General features: G+C 40.6%; 2 protein-coding genes across 7 annotated transcripts in view; one reads left to right on the top strand and one right to left on the bottom strand.

Annotated features, from left to right (window-relative positions):
- Positions 1 to 845, top strand: part of LOC125033179 (kinesin-like protein KIF3B) — a 29,055-nt gene extending 28,210 nt beyond the window's left edge. For all 6 annotated transcript variants that reach the window (XM_047624537.1, XM_047624539.1, XM_047624533.1 and 3 more), the window contains one exon: positions 1 to 845. This exon is cut by the window's left edge and continues 72 nt beyond it. The gene's annotated coding sequence lies outside the window, so the exon portion shown is untranslated.
- Positions 843 to 13,595, bottom strand: part of LOC125033178 (dynein heavy chain, cytoplasmic-like) — a 32,557-nt gene continuing 19,804 nt past the window's right edge. Inside the window, 26 exon segments of the mRNA XM_047624532.1 lie at positions 843 to 1,230; positions 1,527 to 1,695; positions 1,833 to 2,030; positions 2,232 to 2,435; positions 2,653 to 2,759; positions 2,875 to 3,015; positions 3,232 to 3,415; positions 3,665 to 3,859; positions 4,082 to 4,295; positions 4,426 to 4,667; positions 4,887 to 5,097; positions 5,241 to 5,464; positions 5,670 to 5,846; positions 5,986 to 6,048; positions 6,050 to 6,198; positions 6,316 to 6,520; positions 6,714 to 9,020; positions 9,139 to 9,264; positions 9,377 to 9,512; positions 9,682 to 9,825; positions 10,057 to 10,255; positions 10,374 to 10,999; positions 11,154 to 11,377; positions 11,506 to 11,712; positions 11,975 to 12,152; positions 12,273 to 12,508. Of these exon segments, the coding sequence (XP_047480488.1) occupies positions 971 to 1,230; positions 1,527 to 1,695; positions 1,833 to 2,030; positions 2,232 to 2,435; positions 2,653 to 2,759; positions 2,875 to 3,015; positions 3,232 to 3,415; positions 3,665 to 3,859; positions 4,082 to 4,295; positions 4,426 to 4,667; positions 4,887 to 5,097; positions 5,241 to 5,464; positions 5,670 to 5,846; positions 5,986 to 6,048; positions 6,050 to 6,198; positions 6,316 to 6,520; positions 6,714 to 9,020; positions 9,139 to 9,264; positions 9,377 to 9,512; positions 9,682 to 9,825; positions 10,057 to 10,255; positions 10,374 to 10,999; positions 11,154 to 11,377; positions 11,506 to 11,712; positions 11,975 to 12,152; positions 12,273 to 12,508 (7,326 nt within the window). The 3' untranslated portion in view covers positions 843 to 970.

Here is a 13,595-nt window from a genome sequence, read left to right as displayed (position 1 = left end):
CTTCCTCGAAAGTCACTTGATTACCCAGGACCCTTCTAAGAGTAGGGGAAAGCGCTCTACTGTGGCCAAGTGTGTCACGGTTATTTTATTGGTGTCATGGATCTATGTTTGTATCCTGAGACAAAAAAAAAAAAAAAAAAATAGTAAAATGGGCAACTCTTAGGGTCTCATATCTCAGTTTATGTGAAATATTCACCCTATAAATATGAAGATGTTAGTGTAGGTGTTGTGCATATGGATCTAGTCAGTTCTTTCAATGGTGCTGTAGAGAAATGCAGGTGTGATGTTTATAAATACAAGCATCTGTATCAATACAGTTTTACCAGGAAGAGTACCATTTACTGTGCATTATGTATATTTTATCCCGTCCAAAAGTGAATTGCACAGGCTCTTGTGGCAGTTTATTTTCTAACAAAAATATTTGCTGCAGAAGGAACACTAAAAGACAATACAAGTATTTATAGCACAAATTATCTGACAATCTTTAAAATCAGGGCAAATTATATTGTTTTAGAAATCAAATAATAAATGTACTTATCTTGCACACATTGTTTCATGGATAGTTTAGTCCATGGGTATTTGTTCAGTAACAAAAAAAAAGAAAAAAAAAAAAAAAATGATGCAAGATAGATAAGCATTATTGTTAATACTTTTCCTGTGAACTTACAACCAAAGTAGAAGATCATAAGTCATGAAAAACTAATGAAACATATAATTTTCCCCACATGATTTTACTTTCCTTGAACTTTGAAATTCTTGCGGCACATTTATGCTGCCCTGTGATATTGCAAATACATTCATTTAAAGGAATTCTGTATTTTGTTTAAAATAAACATCAAAAATTATATTAGCCTTTTATTCTTTGGTTATGCATCTTCCAATTAATTAAAAATCAGTACACAGAAGAATTCTCAGGAATGTGTTGAAATCTTTTGCATAATTAAAACATTAAAACCCAAAATCTGCAGAATTAGTTGAGACTAGTTGAAGTCAGAAGTGCCACACCACGTTCATAGAAGCTGTGGGTGCTCTGGTTGGGTGCCATTGTCAAGTCAACTGTAAACAGCAGGTCTGTTCGTGTGGCATTCAGGTAAACAGGCAGGGTGATCTTGTCTGTTTCAGTACTCTCCAGGTGTACCCACTGGAGGGTGACCATTGCCAGCTCTGTCATGATTGTTGGTGTGAGTAATAGTTCATTCTTCTTGCACAGGGCACCTTGCAGTTTCAAGCCTACAAAAAGAAAAGAAAAATATACATTGTTAGAAGTAAAATATTTGTTAACTTTACCCTCCTACACCAGGGGTTCCCAACCTGGGGGTACTTTTTTGGAATTTGAAAAGATGACACTCACTAAACTTGGCCATGGAGATTAATATATATTGGTTAGGGGCCACAGAATGAAAAAAGTTAAGAACCACTGCTCTACACAAAGAATATACTCAAAAGACTAACAAGTGTGTAAGAATAAAACTGAACTAATTTTTCTTCACAGATTCAGCAGAAAACAAAACGCAAAGTCCCATTACCCTTGATATTGAATCCGCCTGCAGCTGTGACCTGACCCTCAGAATCGGCAATGGATACTTCCAATGTCAGTTCCTCCAAAGACCAGGAGTTGGCCTGAGCTACACACTGCCTTGTGGCTGTGATGTAAGCTTCTGGATTGAAGAGACCTCCAAGCCATACGGTCACATTCTGAAAGCAATTGAGATCCATGGTTACATGTCAGAAGTCTGTATATATACGTTTTAGATACAGGAAGAAAAGTTATACAAATATAGTTTATTTTTCTCAGTACTACAGAAAATCAATAATGAACTCGGAATCCCCACCTTTAGTTCCACTGCACCAAACTGTGCCACTTGTTGAGAGATATCTTGCAGCTGCTTGACTCTCTGTGCAAAGTCAGTCACCCACTGGCTCACTGTGGCTCCTCGAGGTACAGTGTACAGTTTCCACTGATCAGGGATGATGCCCTTCACGAGGAGGCTAACCATTGTTCGGTGGTAGTTGGTCTGTTTCTTCTCACCCTAAAGGAAAAGAGACCATTACTTCAGTTTGTATTCATTACCAATAAATTTGCAAGCTTACAATAAAAATAAGATAAAAATATGGCAATAGCTTTCATTTCATTTCTAATCTCCAAAAGTGTCCACAAATCAAATGGTTTAATCTTCAGGTAAATGCATCTCTCCTTTCATGGCCTTTCACACAGCATGAATTCAACATACCTTGCAGATAAGAATGACATCATTAAGATCATTCCTGACAATGCGCAGAAGCTTAGCTCCTGAATTAACTTCACGTTCAAAGTAGCGATAAAGAGGATCCTTGATGTTGTCCACTGTGCGGCGCAGAGTGATAACCAGTTCTGGCAGCAGTGATAGCCAAGTAACAGCAGACTGGTTCAGTGTAATCATCCAAGATGGACGTCCCTGCGAAGAAAAAAAAATAAATAAATAAATAAAATTATTATCCAGATAAAACGGCAATTTACATTGTTTTTTGATAAATGCTACATGATGCAAGAAGCAAATAAACCTTTTACAATAATACCTCTACCATAATCCATATCAGTATTTGCAAAAAGTGTAACAAAAAGCTGAAATTTAAGAAATACAATTCATGAACTTTCCTACACCCTCTTCCTACCTCAACTTCCCTCCTCTCAGTGCCAGGAGACTCATCTCCTCCATATGCCAGCTCATCATCATCCTCCAGAACCTGCATCTTCAACAGCTTACCCAACATATCAGTTCCTGAAAAAACATTTTGTTAATCTACGTGTTTCTACAACTCTCAACTATCTATCAAAAACTGTTACATTAATCATCATTGATTTATTATAAAATAAATGAAAAAACTAAGCCATACCTTTGTTGGTAAGCAAGACCTTCTCAGCGTTGTTGGGCAGTCCAAGCCAGGTTGGTGTCTGGCGGTCGCTAAGAGATTCAACCCAGTGAAGGAACTGATCTCTCCTGATACCATCAGGCATTGTGATCTGGCCATCCTTGCCTGCAGTTAAATGATGGGGGATAAGAGGTTATAGTTACATATGAAAAAAAATGACTGTAGTTAGAGGAAAATCAAGAGAAATTCTGAGCATCAGATAGCTCTAGAAGTTGGGAAATTGTAAAAATACTAACCATTACACACACACCCTGAATATTCATCTGGCACCACTTTCTCTTCAAAAAAAAAAAAAAAAAAATCAAACCTCATGATACTCACCATCAACATTGTTGACCAGAGCAAAATCAGGATCAAAGCTCTTGGGTGTGAACAGCTTGGAGAGGAAAGAGGTGAGGAGACGCTGATCAAACTCGTTGTCGATCTTGCCTCCGTAGATGCACTGAGACATCAGCGTTGCCAGGGCATCCCATGGTACCTTTTCTGGTGGGAGGTTTGTGCGACCCTGCAAGAGAAATACAACTTTATTAACCAAGGGTCTAACTTTATGATTTCTAACTTGTTTCTCTGGAGTAAATATTAATTCTTTATCTTTTTCTTCATCTTTCTTTTCATAACAAGATACAATACTGTACACAACTTTTTTTTTTTTTTTTTTTATTACTTTTAAATGGCTCACATAACATATAGTGGTACTGGAGTAGCTTACTTATTACACATAAGCTAATAACACTACACTGCAATGAGTTCTCACCATAGCTGTAGCCTCAATCCAAGTATCAAGAGTGTCGCATGCCACTCTCAAATCTGACTCATTGAACTCGTAGTACTTAGCCCAACCCAGCGGTGCGTAACGCAGTCGCTCTTGAGTGATGGCATGGAACCAAGCCAGGAGGAAGTAGAGGCGAGCCCTCTCACTTGGGGCACGCATCATGCGAGATGCTGGTACCTAGAAAAACAAAAGTAAACAAATGAATAATCTTATCAGGTGTGAGAATGGATTACAAAATATCTAATATAAAACTGGATCATTAGCCATTTGTAAAAAGTGGACAATTTACAGCAAATTGTGCATTACACCAAACAAGCCACACTAAAACCTATATAAATCATACAGATTTTAAGATATTTTTTAATAAAAAATACCTCACAATGTCAGATATTCACATACCGTGCTGAACGTCCTCATTAGGTTAGCTCGGATACCCGGTGGAGGTTCAAAGACAAACACACGACCAGCACGCAGAAGGTTCACAGGTAGGCGTGGAGTGATCTCCATGGTGAGGAACAGCCTGAACTGTGGATGAGGATGCAAAGAGTGCAACTTCTTCTCCAGCTGCACTAACCAACCTGGGGCCAAGTGCACGTTCTTCAACATCACCCACCTGTAAAAAGAATAGCATTCTTGTAATAATTTTAAAAAGTGGCATCAGATAAAACACTTGAATTCTACCAGCAATCACAGTCTAATTGCCTGTGACATTCTTTGAATTATGCACTGCACATGCTCCTCACCTGCCATTCTTCACAGCAGAATTGATGGCCTTTTCAGCTTGGCTGAAGCCCTCAGCAGAACCAATAGCAATGGCGGTCATGGGCTTGTTCAACTCAGCAGCCAGGTCATCCACTCGTGCTGAAGCGTCAAAGCCTTGTAGAGCACACATGAGGACTGGGGTGTTGGCCTTCACTTCCATTTCTACGATCTTGGTCAGGTCCACCTCTCTTTCTCCGATGGCCAAGAAGCTGTCTCCTAGCACCTGTCAAAGCAAAAATTGGAAAGTGTATATTCTCATTTCTCTTAATAACTTTACAGTACACAGTAGATATACTACAGAACAACAATCTTTGATAAATTTCCTATAGAGATTTGAAAAATTCATGATCAAATAAACCACCATAACACAAAATACCAAATCATAAATTAATATCCATCCACCCCGCAAAAAAGATGATGTTAACAAAAGTATAATACTTACACTGCTCACAAAGTTGTTAGCAGCCGCATAGAGTCGATCAGGTCTGAAGGCCTGTACAGCCAACATCTGGTACACAGTAAGGCCTACTGGGGAAAGCTGTTTCTCAGTCTCCCAGATAGTTGGAACATTGAGCTCAGGAGCATCAGCCTCCATCCAGGTCGAGAAGTCCTGTGTTCCAACAAACCTATCCACGTTGCTGAAGGCTCGGATTCTGTAATGGATTTATTTATTTTTTACACTTGATTCAATAAACATAACTCCTACACAAGTCCTTCACATGATAGTACCAAGAAAAATAATAGAAAAAAAAAATGTATATAAATACATAATGGACAGACACCAATAGTTACTTACTTATTACTAAGCCTTAGCATTGAATCAGTCTGCTCTGGGGTGAGGCCAGCAATGGCAGAAGTGCTGGAATTGAAGAGACCTTCCTTGCTCTTGAGGAGGTATTGGAACTCTGTGTCGTAGGTGGACTCAGAAGAAACACCACGAAGGCGAATACGTGCAAGGAGCAATGCAAAGCTGAGTCTATCTGTGTGGAGCATGCCTCTTGACACGCGTTGATAGGTAAGCTGAAAAGATGTATATAATAAACAACTTTGATCTATTAGCTACCCACATATTTGCTAAATGTAAAAAAAAAAGAAAAAAAAAAAAGTTATTTTATTTCTTTCATTCTTTCTTAACAATGATGAGAAAATTAAAAATAAAACATTTTACCGGGAAATGAACTTCAAAGTACACACACACAACAAAAAATCAATTAAAACGACATACCTGGAACAAATCATTGGTAATGATAGACAGTCTGCGAGTATAGTCTGTATGGTCTTTGATGTTGGGGTTGTTGCTGAGGACATCAGTAAAGACATCCAAGAAGAAGTGTAGAGAATACTGATAGAGGAAGTGTACTTGGTGGAGGGCATCCAGCGTGAAGTAGATACTCGAACATGCCTGAAAGCAAATCAAAATAAGATTGCATTTTGCATTTGATAATGAAAGAATCACTAAAGATATATTTTTCCTTTTACCAGGAGGATTGCAATAAAAGCAGTAATGAACACCCCCCCCCCCGTTGAAAGAAAAATCTTACCGAAGAGAGTGGCAAATACTGCTGTGACACCATTTCGATCTCATGCATAGTCTTGTCAGTTTCCTTGGACCTTTAGGGAAATATCCGCAGCTTCCTTCTTCAGAGTTTCCAGAGTAGTGATGACAGAATCATCATCCAGAATTTGGCCCTTAGAATCATTCAGGACCTGCAACAGGTTTTTCTCCAGCTGTCGCAACCTCAACTGGAATTCTCCTAAAAAGGTGAAAGACGAATATGAGTATTAGAACATATCATCACTTGAAAGAAAACTAATGTTCCAACAAAACATCAAATGCTCGTTCTAATTTTTTTAACAACTAAAATTCTTACCCTGCAGCTTCAGCAAGTTGGATCTCTTGTCATCGATGTCAGGACGTTCAGCCTTGAGCACCTGGTTGAGGCACTGCGACTGGAGAGAGGACCTTGTCACAGTGAAGTTCACGAATGTAACACGAGAACAGATGTCTGGTGGGAACTCTACAGTTGGGTCACGAGTCGACAGGAAGATGGTAAAGGCTGGTGACAAATCAATGTCCTGAAATGATAGAATGGTAATTATTGTAATGGTGAAATATATGATTATTCTACATTTTCCAAAAAGTGTTTTAGTAGCTAATTATGCATTACATAACTATAGTACAATACTAAATAACAAAGATATTACAATCATTGTCCCATTATTTTTGACATTATACTAGACATTAACATACAAATTAATTACTACAAACCTGGTCTCCAAGTGTGATCAGCACACGGCCACCAGTCCTGCGCAGCTCACGGTTGAGGACAGGGTTGAGGATGGGATCATAATTCTCGACATCCTGCACCAAGAGCGGGTTACCAAATCGAAGGGCCGACTCCAAGTTCTTCCTGAAGGAGTCGTCCAAAAAGCTTGTCTTGGTGATCTTCTTGTCTTTGAATTCATTCATGATGAATTCTGTGGCCTGACCAGATGGATCAATGATCAATGGATATCTGTTGAATCTATTAAGCATAATGGCATTTTCTGTGCACAGCTCATCAGCCGGGAGAGCATTTGCCTGCCATCTCAGCCTCTCATCTGGATTGGACAGGTACTCTGTGCGAGCAATGTCTCCTCTGAACTGTACATTGGCCTGCTGCAGGTGATGACACCAGTTAGTGAAGAGGTTCTGACGGAACTGTTGGTCAAAGTAACCACCATAGGCAAGGAAGGCTGAAGACAGCAACACATCACCAATGATGGTAGACATCTGGTACTTGAAGGTGTCTGAAGTGGCAGCCCACCGATCCTTTTCAATGCTGAGGTTCCTGATCAGAGCCATTGACCTGTCTACCTTGGCCTGGACATTCTCCAAGTCGGTCTTGATTGCCTGTGCCTGTGAAATGAGTACAGCATATTCGTCCTTGTAGGCTGCAATTGAACGTTCCAGGCGGTTGATGAGGGTCTTCACATCCTCATGTTTCTTCTTGTTCTCAGAAGCCTGGTCCTGCAGGCTTTGCAACTCATTCCTCAGAGGCTCTACTCTCTTCAACATGTCTGCAAATTCAATCTGTGCAATGGCCCACTTCACCATGGGACCACAAGCCAGCGAAGCACGGTTAACCTTCTCGAAGTTGTAGTCAGGGTTGCTGATGTACTTATTCCTCATTTTCTCTCTGATGTCATCAGGCATGTCATCGGTGTTGAAGTTGACAACAGTGTTGATGAAGTTGTCCTTCATGATAATGGACTTAATGGTCTTCCAGTCAGAGGTTGCCTCACCCAAGAGCAGACAAATGGACTCCAAGGCCAGTTTGACCATGGGTGGTGGGTTAGCCATGGATCTCACTTCTACCAGATGTTGTTTCTTGATGCTCTTCACAGCACTCTGGGCCTCTTGCACAGCAGGCTCTACCTTGGACAAGTCCTTCATTACCTCCTCACGCTTGATGCTGATGCGCTCAGTCTGGGCCTCCAACTGTTCCTGAAGTTCCTGGCTGGCAACCTTTTGCTTCTCAGCTTCCTGTTGGTCCTTCACCATCTGTTTGAGTTTCAAGTTGGCAGCTTCATTCTTTGCCTGCAGCTCCTGGTTCTTGATTGCTAGAGACTTCTGCATATGCTCAACCTGTTCTACAGTTTCTGCAATCTTGCCTAAACCAACATTGAGATGGAGCTGCTGTTCTTCCAGTTCAGAGCGCTTCTCATTGTACAGTTTGACAAAGTGGTTGATAAAGTCCAGGTAATGCCTTGGTGTGATTGCCATGACAGTGCTGCCTCGCTTCGCCAAACGGGCATTTGCACGATGGAGCGTCTGATGGACATGCACAAAGGCATTGATGATGGCATCACGATGTGTTGGGGGTACAGGCAGACATTCATAAGCCACTGGGAAGTAGTCTGGTGGGCTCCAATTCATTTTGTCCAGGTCGATACGATTGGTGAACTCCTTGCCCACCTGGAACAATGCCCCGTTGGACCAATCTCCGAACCAGTTGAGTACACACCTGTTGAACAAGGCAGGAGATGTGGCAGCACGATCCTTCAGACCATCTGCAGATGGGTTCATGGTGAACACAACGTGCAGATTGCGCATGACCTGACCAGTGAACCACTTGTAGAGTTCTTCGCTTGAGTCGAGCATGAGACCTGCCCTCTGGCTGCCTTCCTTGCATTGAGTCATCAGAGTTGTGTACTCATCTCCCTCAAACAGGCCAGGAACCTCACCATTAGCAAGCAGGGTGTTCATTCTCTCCAGGAAGGAAGAATCCAATACATTAGACTCATCCAGGATGAAGCAGATCTTCTCATCCTTACATCCAGAACGCCTCAAGACTGAACGGAGATCTTCATCGAAATCATCTGCTGTGTATTTGTTGTGGACCTTGATCTGGAAAATTGACAGTCCATTCATCCATGCAACAAAGCGTGAAAGGGTGGTCTTGCCAGCTCCTGATGCTCCAATCAGTAGCAAGTGACCTTGTGGCTGGCGGAAGATCCTGTCAATACGCAAGACGTGATCCAACACCTCATTGAAAAGTACCAGGGGCACATCCAATTCCTCTTCGTAGAAGACCTGTCATGATGAAAAATATAATTTAGAAAAACATTTCATACAATCATTAAAAAATTGAATAAAAAAAAAGGCTGTTGTGGATTTATCAGAACAGACAACTATAATCAAAAGTAATTACCTTCAACCTAGCCTTGACATAGTCTCTGAGTTCTTCCTGATCCACTGGCAGATAGTCTTTGGACAGCCAGTTGGAATACAAGATGGGGCGAACCAGGGCTACATCGCGGGTGATGTTGGGGAAATGCTGTGGTGGGAAAAATACAATTGAAGTCAGCAGTCTATTAATATCTATAATAGAAGAGTAAGAATCTTCAAACACAAAATTCTTGGTCATCAGTTATAAAATTCTACCTTACCTTCAGGGCAGTAGCATCCACATTTTCGTTGGTCCACTTGCGCTCTTCATCATTGACCAAGCGATCATGGAACAACCGCAAGGCTTCATGAGCCCAAAGTCGCACCAAGCCCTCCACATCCAAAGTTTCCAAGGGCCTTTAGGGGAAAGCATTCACCAGTTTAATTTCATGTAATGCAGCAAAAATACAAGAACATAATATATTTTTAAACTAAATATATGATATCTTGTCTATTATCAACATTTCATAAATATTCATAGCTTAACATCATTCAAAACCTTATGTTAAATTCTGCATAAATTTACCTGATAGCTTCACAGATACCCCTAACCCAACGGGTCATTTCTCTTGGGGAGTAGACATAGTGAGGTTGCATGTCCTGTGTGAAGTACTCCTGAGATTGCAGATAGAACTCCACCATGGCATTGGTCAGTGGATCAGCATATGATCTGAAATGAACATGACAGTTATATGAACAGAAATGCATAAAGAAAAATGAGTAAATACTAAATCAAATTTCCTGAATCAAAACAAATAAAATAAGGCAGAAATTACTACAGTAATCATTCATTCAATGTATCACCCTCTGATACAATAACACAGAAGCAGAGCTGCCAGGTTTTTCATATAGTTAGCAGCTGCAAACTTGAGAATTTTATATCAATGATCCTTTCACTCACCTGAGTGATGGGATGATTCTCAACATGGCCCTGTTGAAGGTACCATAGATCTGCTTGAGTGAAGTCTCTCCAGGGTAGTCCACGTACACAATGGGTACATGGCGCAGGAATCGGTGAGACAGGGGCTTTCGTCCAGGATCAGTGGGAGGGTTACAAGCTCCAACAAATTGGATACGTTCCAGCTTAACCCAGGCTTGATCTGATGTAAAAAAAAAAAAAAAAATTATAGTCATTTATTATATATTACAGATTCTTTCATACAAAGTTCTTAACACTTAAATAATAAACAATGCTAGTTCAAATTATGGATGACCCACCTGCGATTCTGTAGAAACCACCATGTTCCACCATTTGACGCAAGAAACTGATGACTCGCTGTGTTCCATACTTGTCCATGTCGGGCAAGTTGATTTCATCACAGAACACTACCAGCCATTTTCCAAGCTGGACTGGAGACAAGATGATGCCGTTGGGGGTCTTCCTGTACTCACAGTAATGATCAAAGGTCTTGAGAACCAACTCTGGTGTTGTGGCGCTGGAGAAGTTAAGGCCGACAACTTCTAGGTCAGGAAGAGCTCTCAGGGCTGAGAAGAGGGTCATGGTCTTACCCGAACCTGGTGGACCGCACAGGACCAGTGGTTTGTGTTCAGCCAGCCAGGTGTACAGCAGAGCCTCATGCCTTACAGTGTCAACTGTAGGCACCACCACATCAGGAGCTGCTACCTTGTGAGTCTCTACCTCCATGCTGGGCACCTTGTTCGACCACAGGAGCCACTCGCCACTGATGGCCACCTCATAGTCAATGATTGGGGTGTTGGCGTTGGGTGGCAGAGGGATGGTTGTACAGTTACGGATAAAGTCTCCCATGTCACAGCGAGCCTTGAGCTTGCCATCTCCAGCGAAGCTCCACAAGAGGGAGTGGATCAGGGCCTTGGGGATGTATCTGAAGATGAAAATATATATTTTTTTAAATCAACAGATCCTTTCTGATATTAAATATTGTAAACAATACCCTAAAGAGAAAAACTCATAAAACTCTTATCAAAAGCATCATTAAAGCACAAAAAAATCACAAATACAAATTTCACACATTCTACCTCTCCAGCTGATCCGACTGCATGGGGAAATCAGGGTGGGTATTGTTGTACTGCACCACATTCCGAACTGCCTGGTTAAGCAGGGCAAAGAGAGAGGAGAGGGCACGCATGCGAGTGAAGTCCATGACGTGCTCCAGATGGGTGGTTGCATACTCCAGACACTTCACAACCAGTCCGTCAGTGCTCAGGTGAGGAGCTATGATAGCGGCAACATCTCGCTGCACCTGTGGCAAAGATTTTGATTGGGTTTCATGCCTATCCCTTTAAAAGATGCATGAGCAAATCATATCTAACCAAGTAAAATCTGTATGCTTTTCAATTACCTTAAGGAATGAGTATGCATTCAACAAACCTGCAATGTTGGTGTGATTTCATCGTTCTTTTTCTTGTCTGATTTCCTCATGAAACCAGCATCTTCCTCTGTCTCTTCCACTGGGATGTTGGACAGACGAGAGAGGAAATTCTCAAAGATCATCTCAACTGACAGAACATCCTCCGAGAACCAAACCATACCGCAGCGAGAAACAGTGGCAAGGGTTGCATACTTGAGGTCTTGTACCTGTAGAGAAATATATACCAATTATAAAAAGGACTAGAGCTGCATAGTGCTCAAACAAAGCAAAAAAATCTGGAAAAGATTATGTAAACCCTGCAAAGAATTTAAATTACAATGTATTTTCTTAACTGAATGATGCCTTTATTTCTTTGTGATCAATCAATCAATAATGACAAGGTAAAAGACTTCCTCATCAGTAAATCAAAGATGTTATTTGATTCATTCCCATTATCACTCCTTTTTACACCAAAGCAATATAATCTACCTCAAACATGATCCTGACATTTGGTGGGATGGACAAACGTTCACCATTGGGCAGTGTCAGCAGTTTGTTGTCATCGAGGACAGAGTTGAGGTTCTCTACCCATTCTGGGTCTACATCACCATCAAAGATAATCCATTGCCTCTTGCTGATCTCCCCTCGCACATTGTCAATGATCTTCCTGCAAACATAAATTTCCCACATTAACAAAGAATAAATAAATAACCCGGGGAAAGCTATACTTCTCAGACAAGTCAAAAAAAATAACCACCATCAGAGCAGAGAGCAAGTCGAACAGTACCTGAGAATGTGTGTGAACAGACCATCTGTCCATTCGCGGGTGTTAGGATCTAGTACACCATACAGTGCTTCCTTGCTCATGGCCTTGGGATCAATGACATGTGCTACGCCTTCAATGCCCTCAAAGCGCTCCAGGGCCTTGAGCAGGACACGCCAGGCAGTGGACTTGCCAGAGCCACTGGGACCCACCATCATCAGGCCGTGGTTCAGGTTGCTGATCTGGTACAGCTGGAGGACCTGGAAAAAACAACGTGCAACGATCAGTCCTTTGGCCTCACAACTCTGAAGTAAAATCCAAGTGAAACTGATCGTGACTGTAAAATCAATTCTCTTTTAGGCATGACTTAAGAGGATTTTAGAGATTACAGAATTACAAAACCATAGATTAATATAACTACATGAAATGCAGTGAACTAATCCTCAAGTTGCGAATTAGAAGTTATTGCATCAAGTAAAAATGTATATATACAGAATCTTATAGTCGACAGAATTCTTATGAAGAATAGAAAAATAACAATAATTCCTACACTGGAAAAATATATCAAGAGTATAATATAAAAATCTATATATATACTCTATAAAGAAGATACTAGATTCAGGCAGTAACTAGTTGGTACATAATCTCCCTAATCAATAAAAAAAAAAGTGTGCTTTATCATTCAGCAACACATGTAGTCAATCCACTATTACAAGTCACTACTTATAAAAATATATTACCTTTAATTTTTTTTCTGTTTTTATAAAGAAACCAAACTATCCTGCAAAATAACCCAAAACCATCATTAACTTTCTACTCTAACGTGAAATTGCAAAGAAGTGAACTGTACCAGACAAGCTACTTCTGAATCTGGAGCCCAAAGTAAAACTTAAAATATATAGATACTGTATTTATAACAATCCAAAATTCAAATCACAAAAACCATAAAAAACTTGGGGTGAGATAATTTACATACTCAAAAATATACCAAAAAATATACATCCCATTAATTACAAAAGCCACCTTATATTCTCATTCTCAGAGAGAGCAAGGTTGTACGAGAGGAAAAAGTAGTACAATGACAAAAACCAGAATGCACAGAGAAAAAGAGAGAGAAAGACAAAGAGAGAGAGAAAAAAGAAGAGAACATACTATGGTATACCATATTATAGTATGTATGTATGTATGTATGTACACCACAAACAGACGCATCCAATGAGCTACTTAAAAAAAAGAAGAACTAAAAAAAAAAAGGTTCCCAACTACAAGTGCATAGAGAACATTCCTGCGCAAAAGGGGTGGGTGGGTGAAGAGGGAGAATGACGAGTGGCTGTAGCATTTCCGTCT

Source organism: Penaeus chinensis, chromosome 16 (assembly GCF_019202785.1).
Source record: "Penaeus chinensis breed Huanghai No. 1 chromosome 16, ASM1920278v2, whole genome shotgun sequence".
Taxonomy (NCBI): Eukaryota; Metazoa; Arthropoda; class Malacostraca; order Decapoda; family Penaeidae; genus Penaeus; species Penaeus chinensis.
The sequence above is the reverse complement of the archived record's forward strand: the minus strand, read 5'-3'. Positions and strand labels throughout refer to the sequence as shown.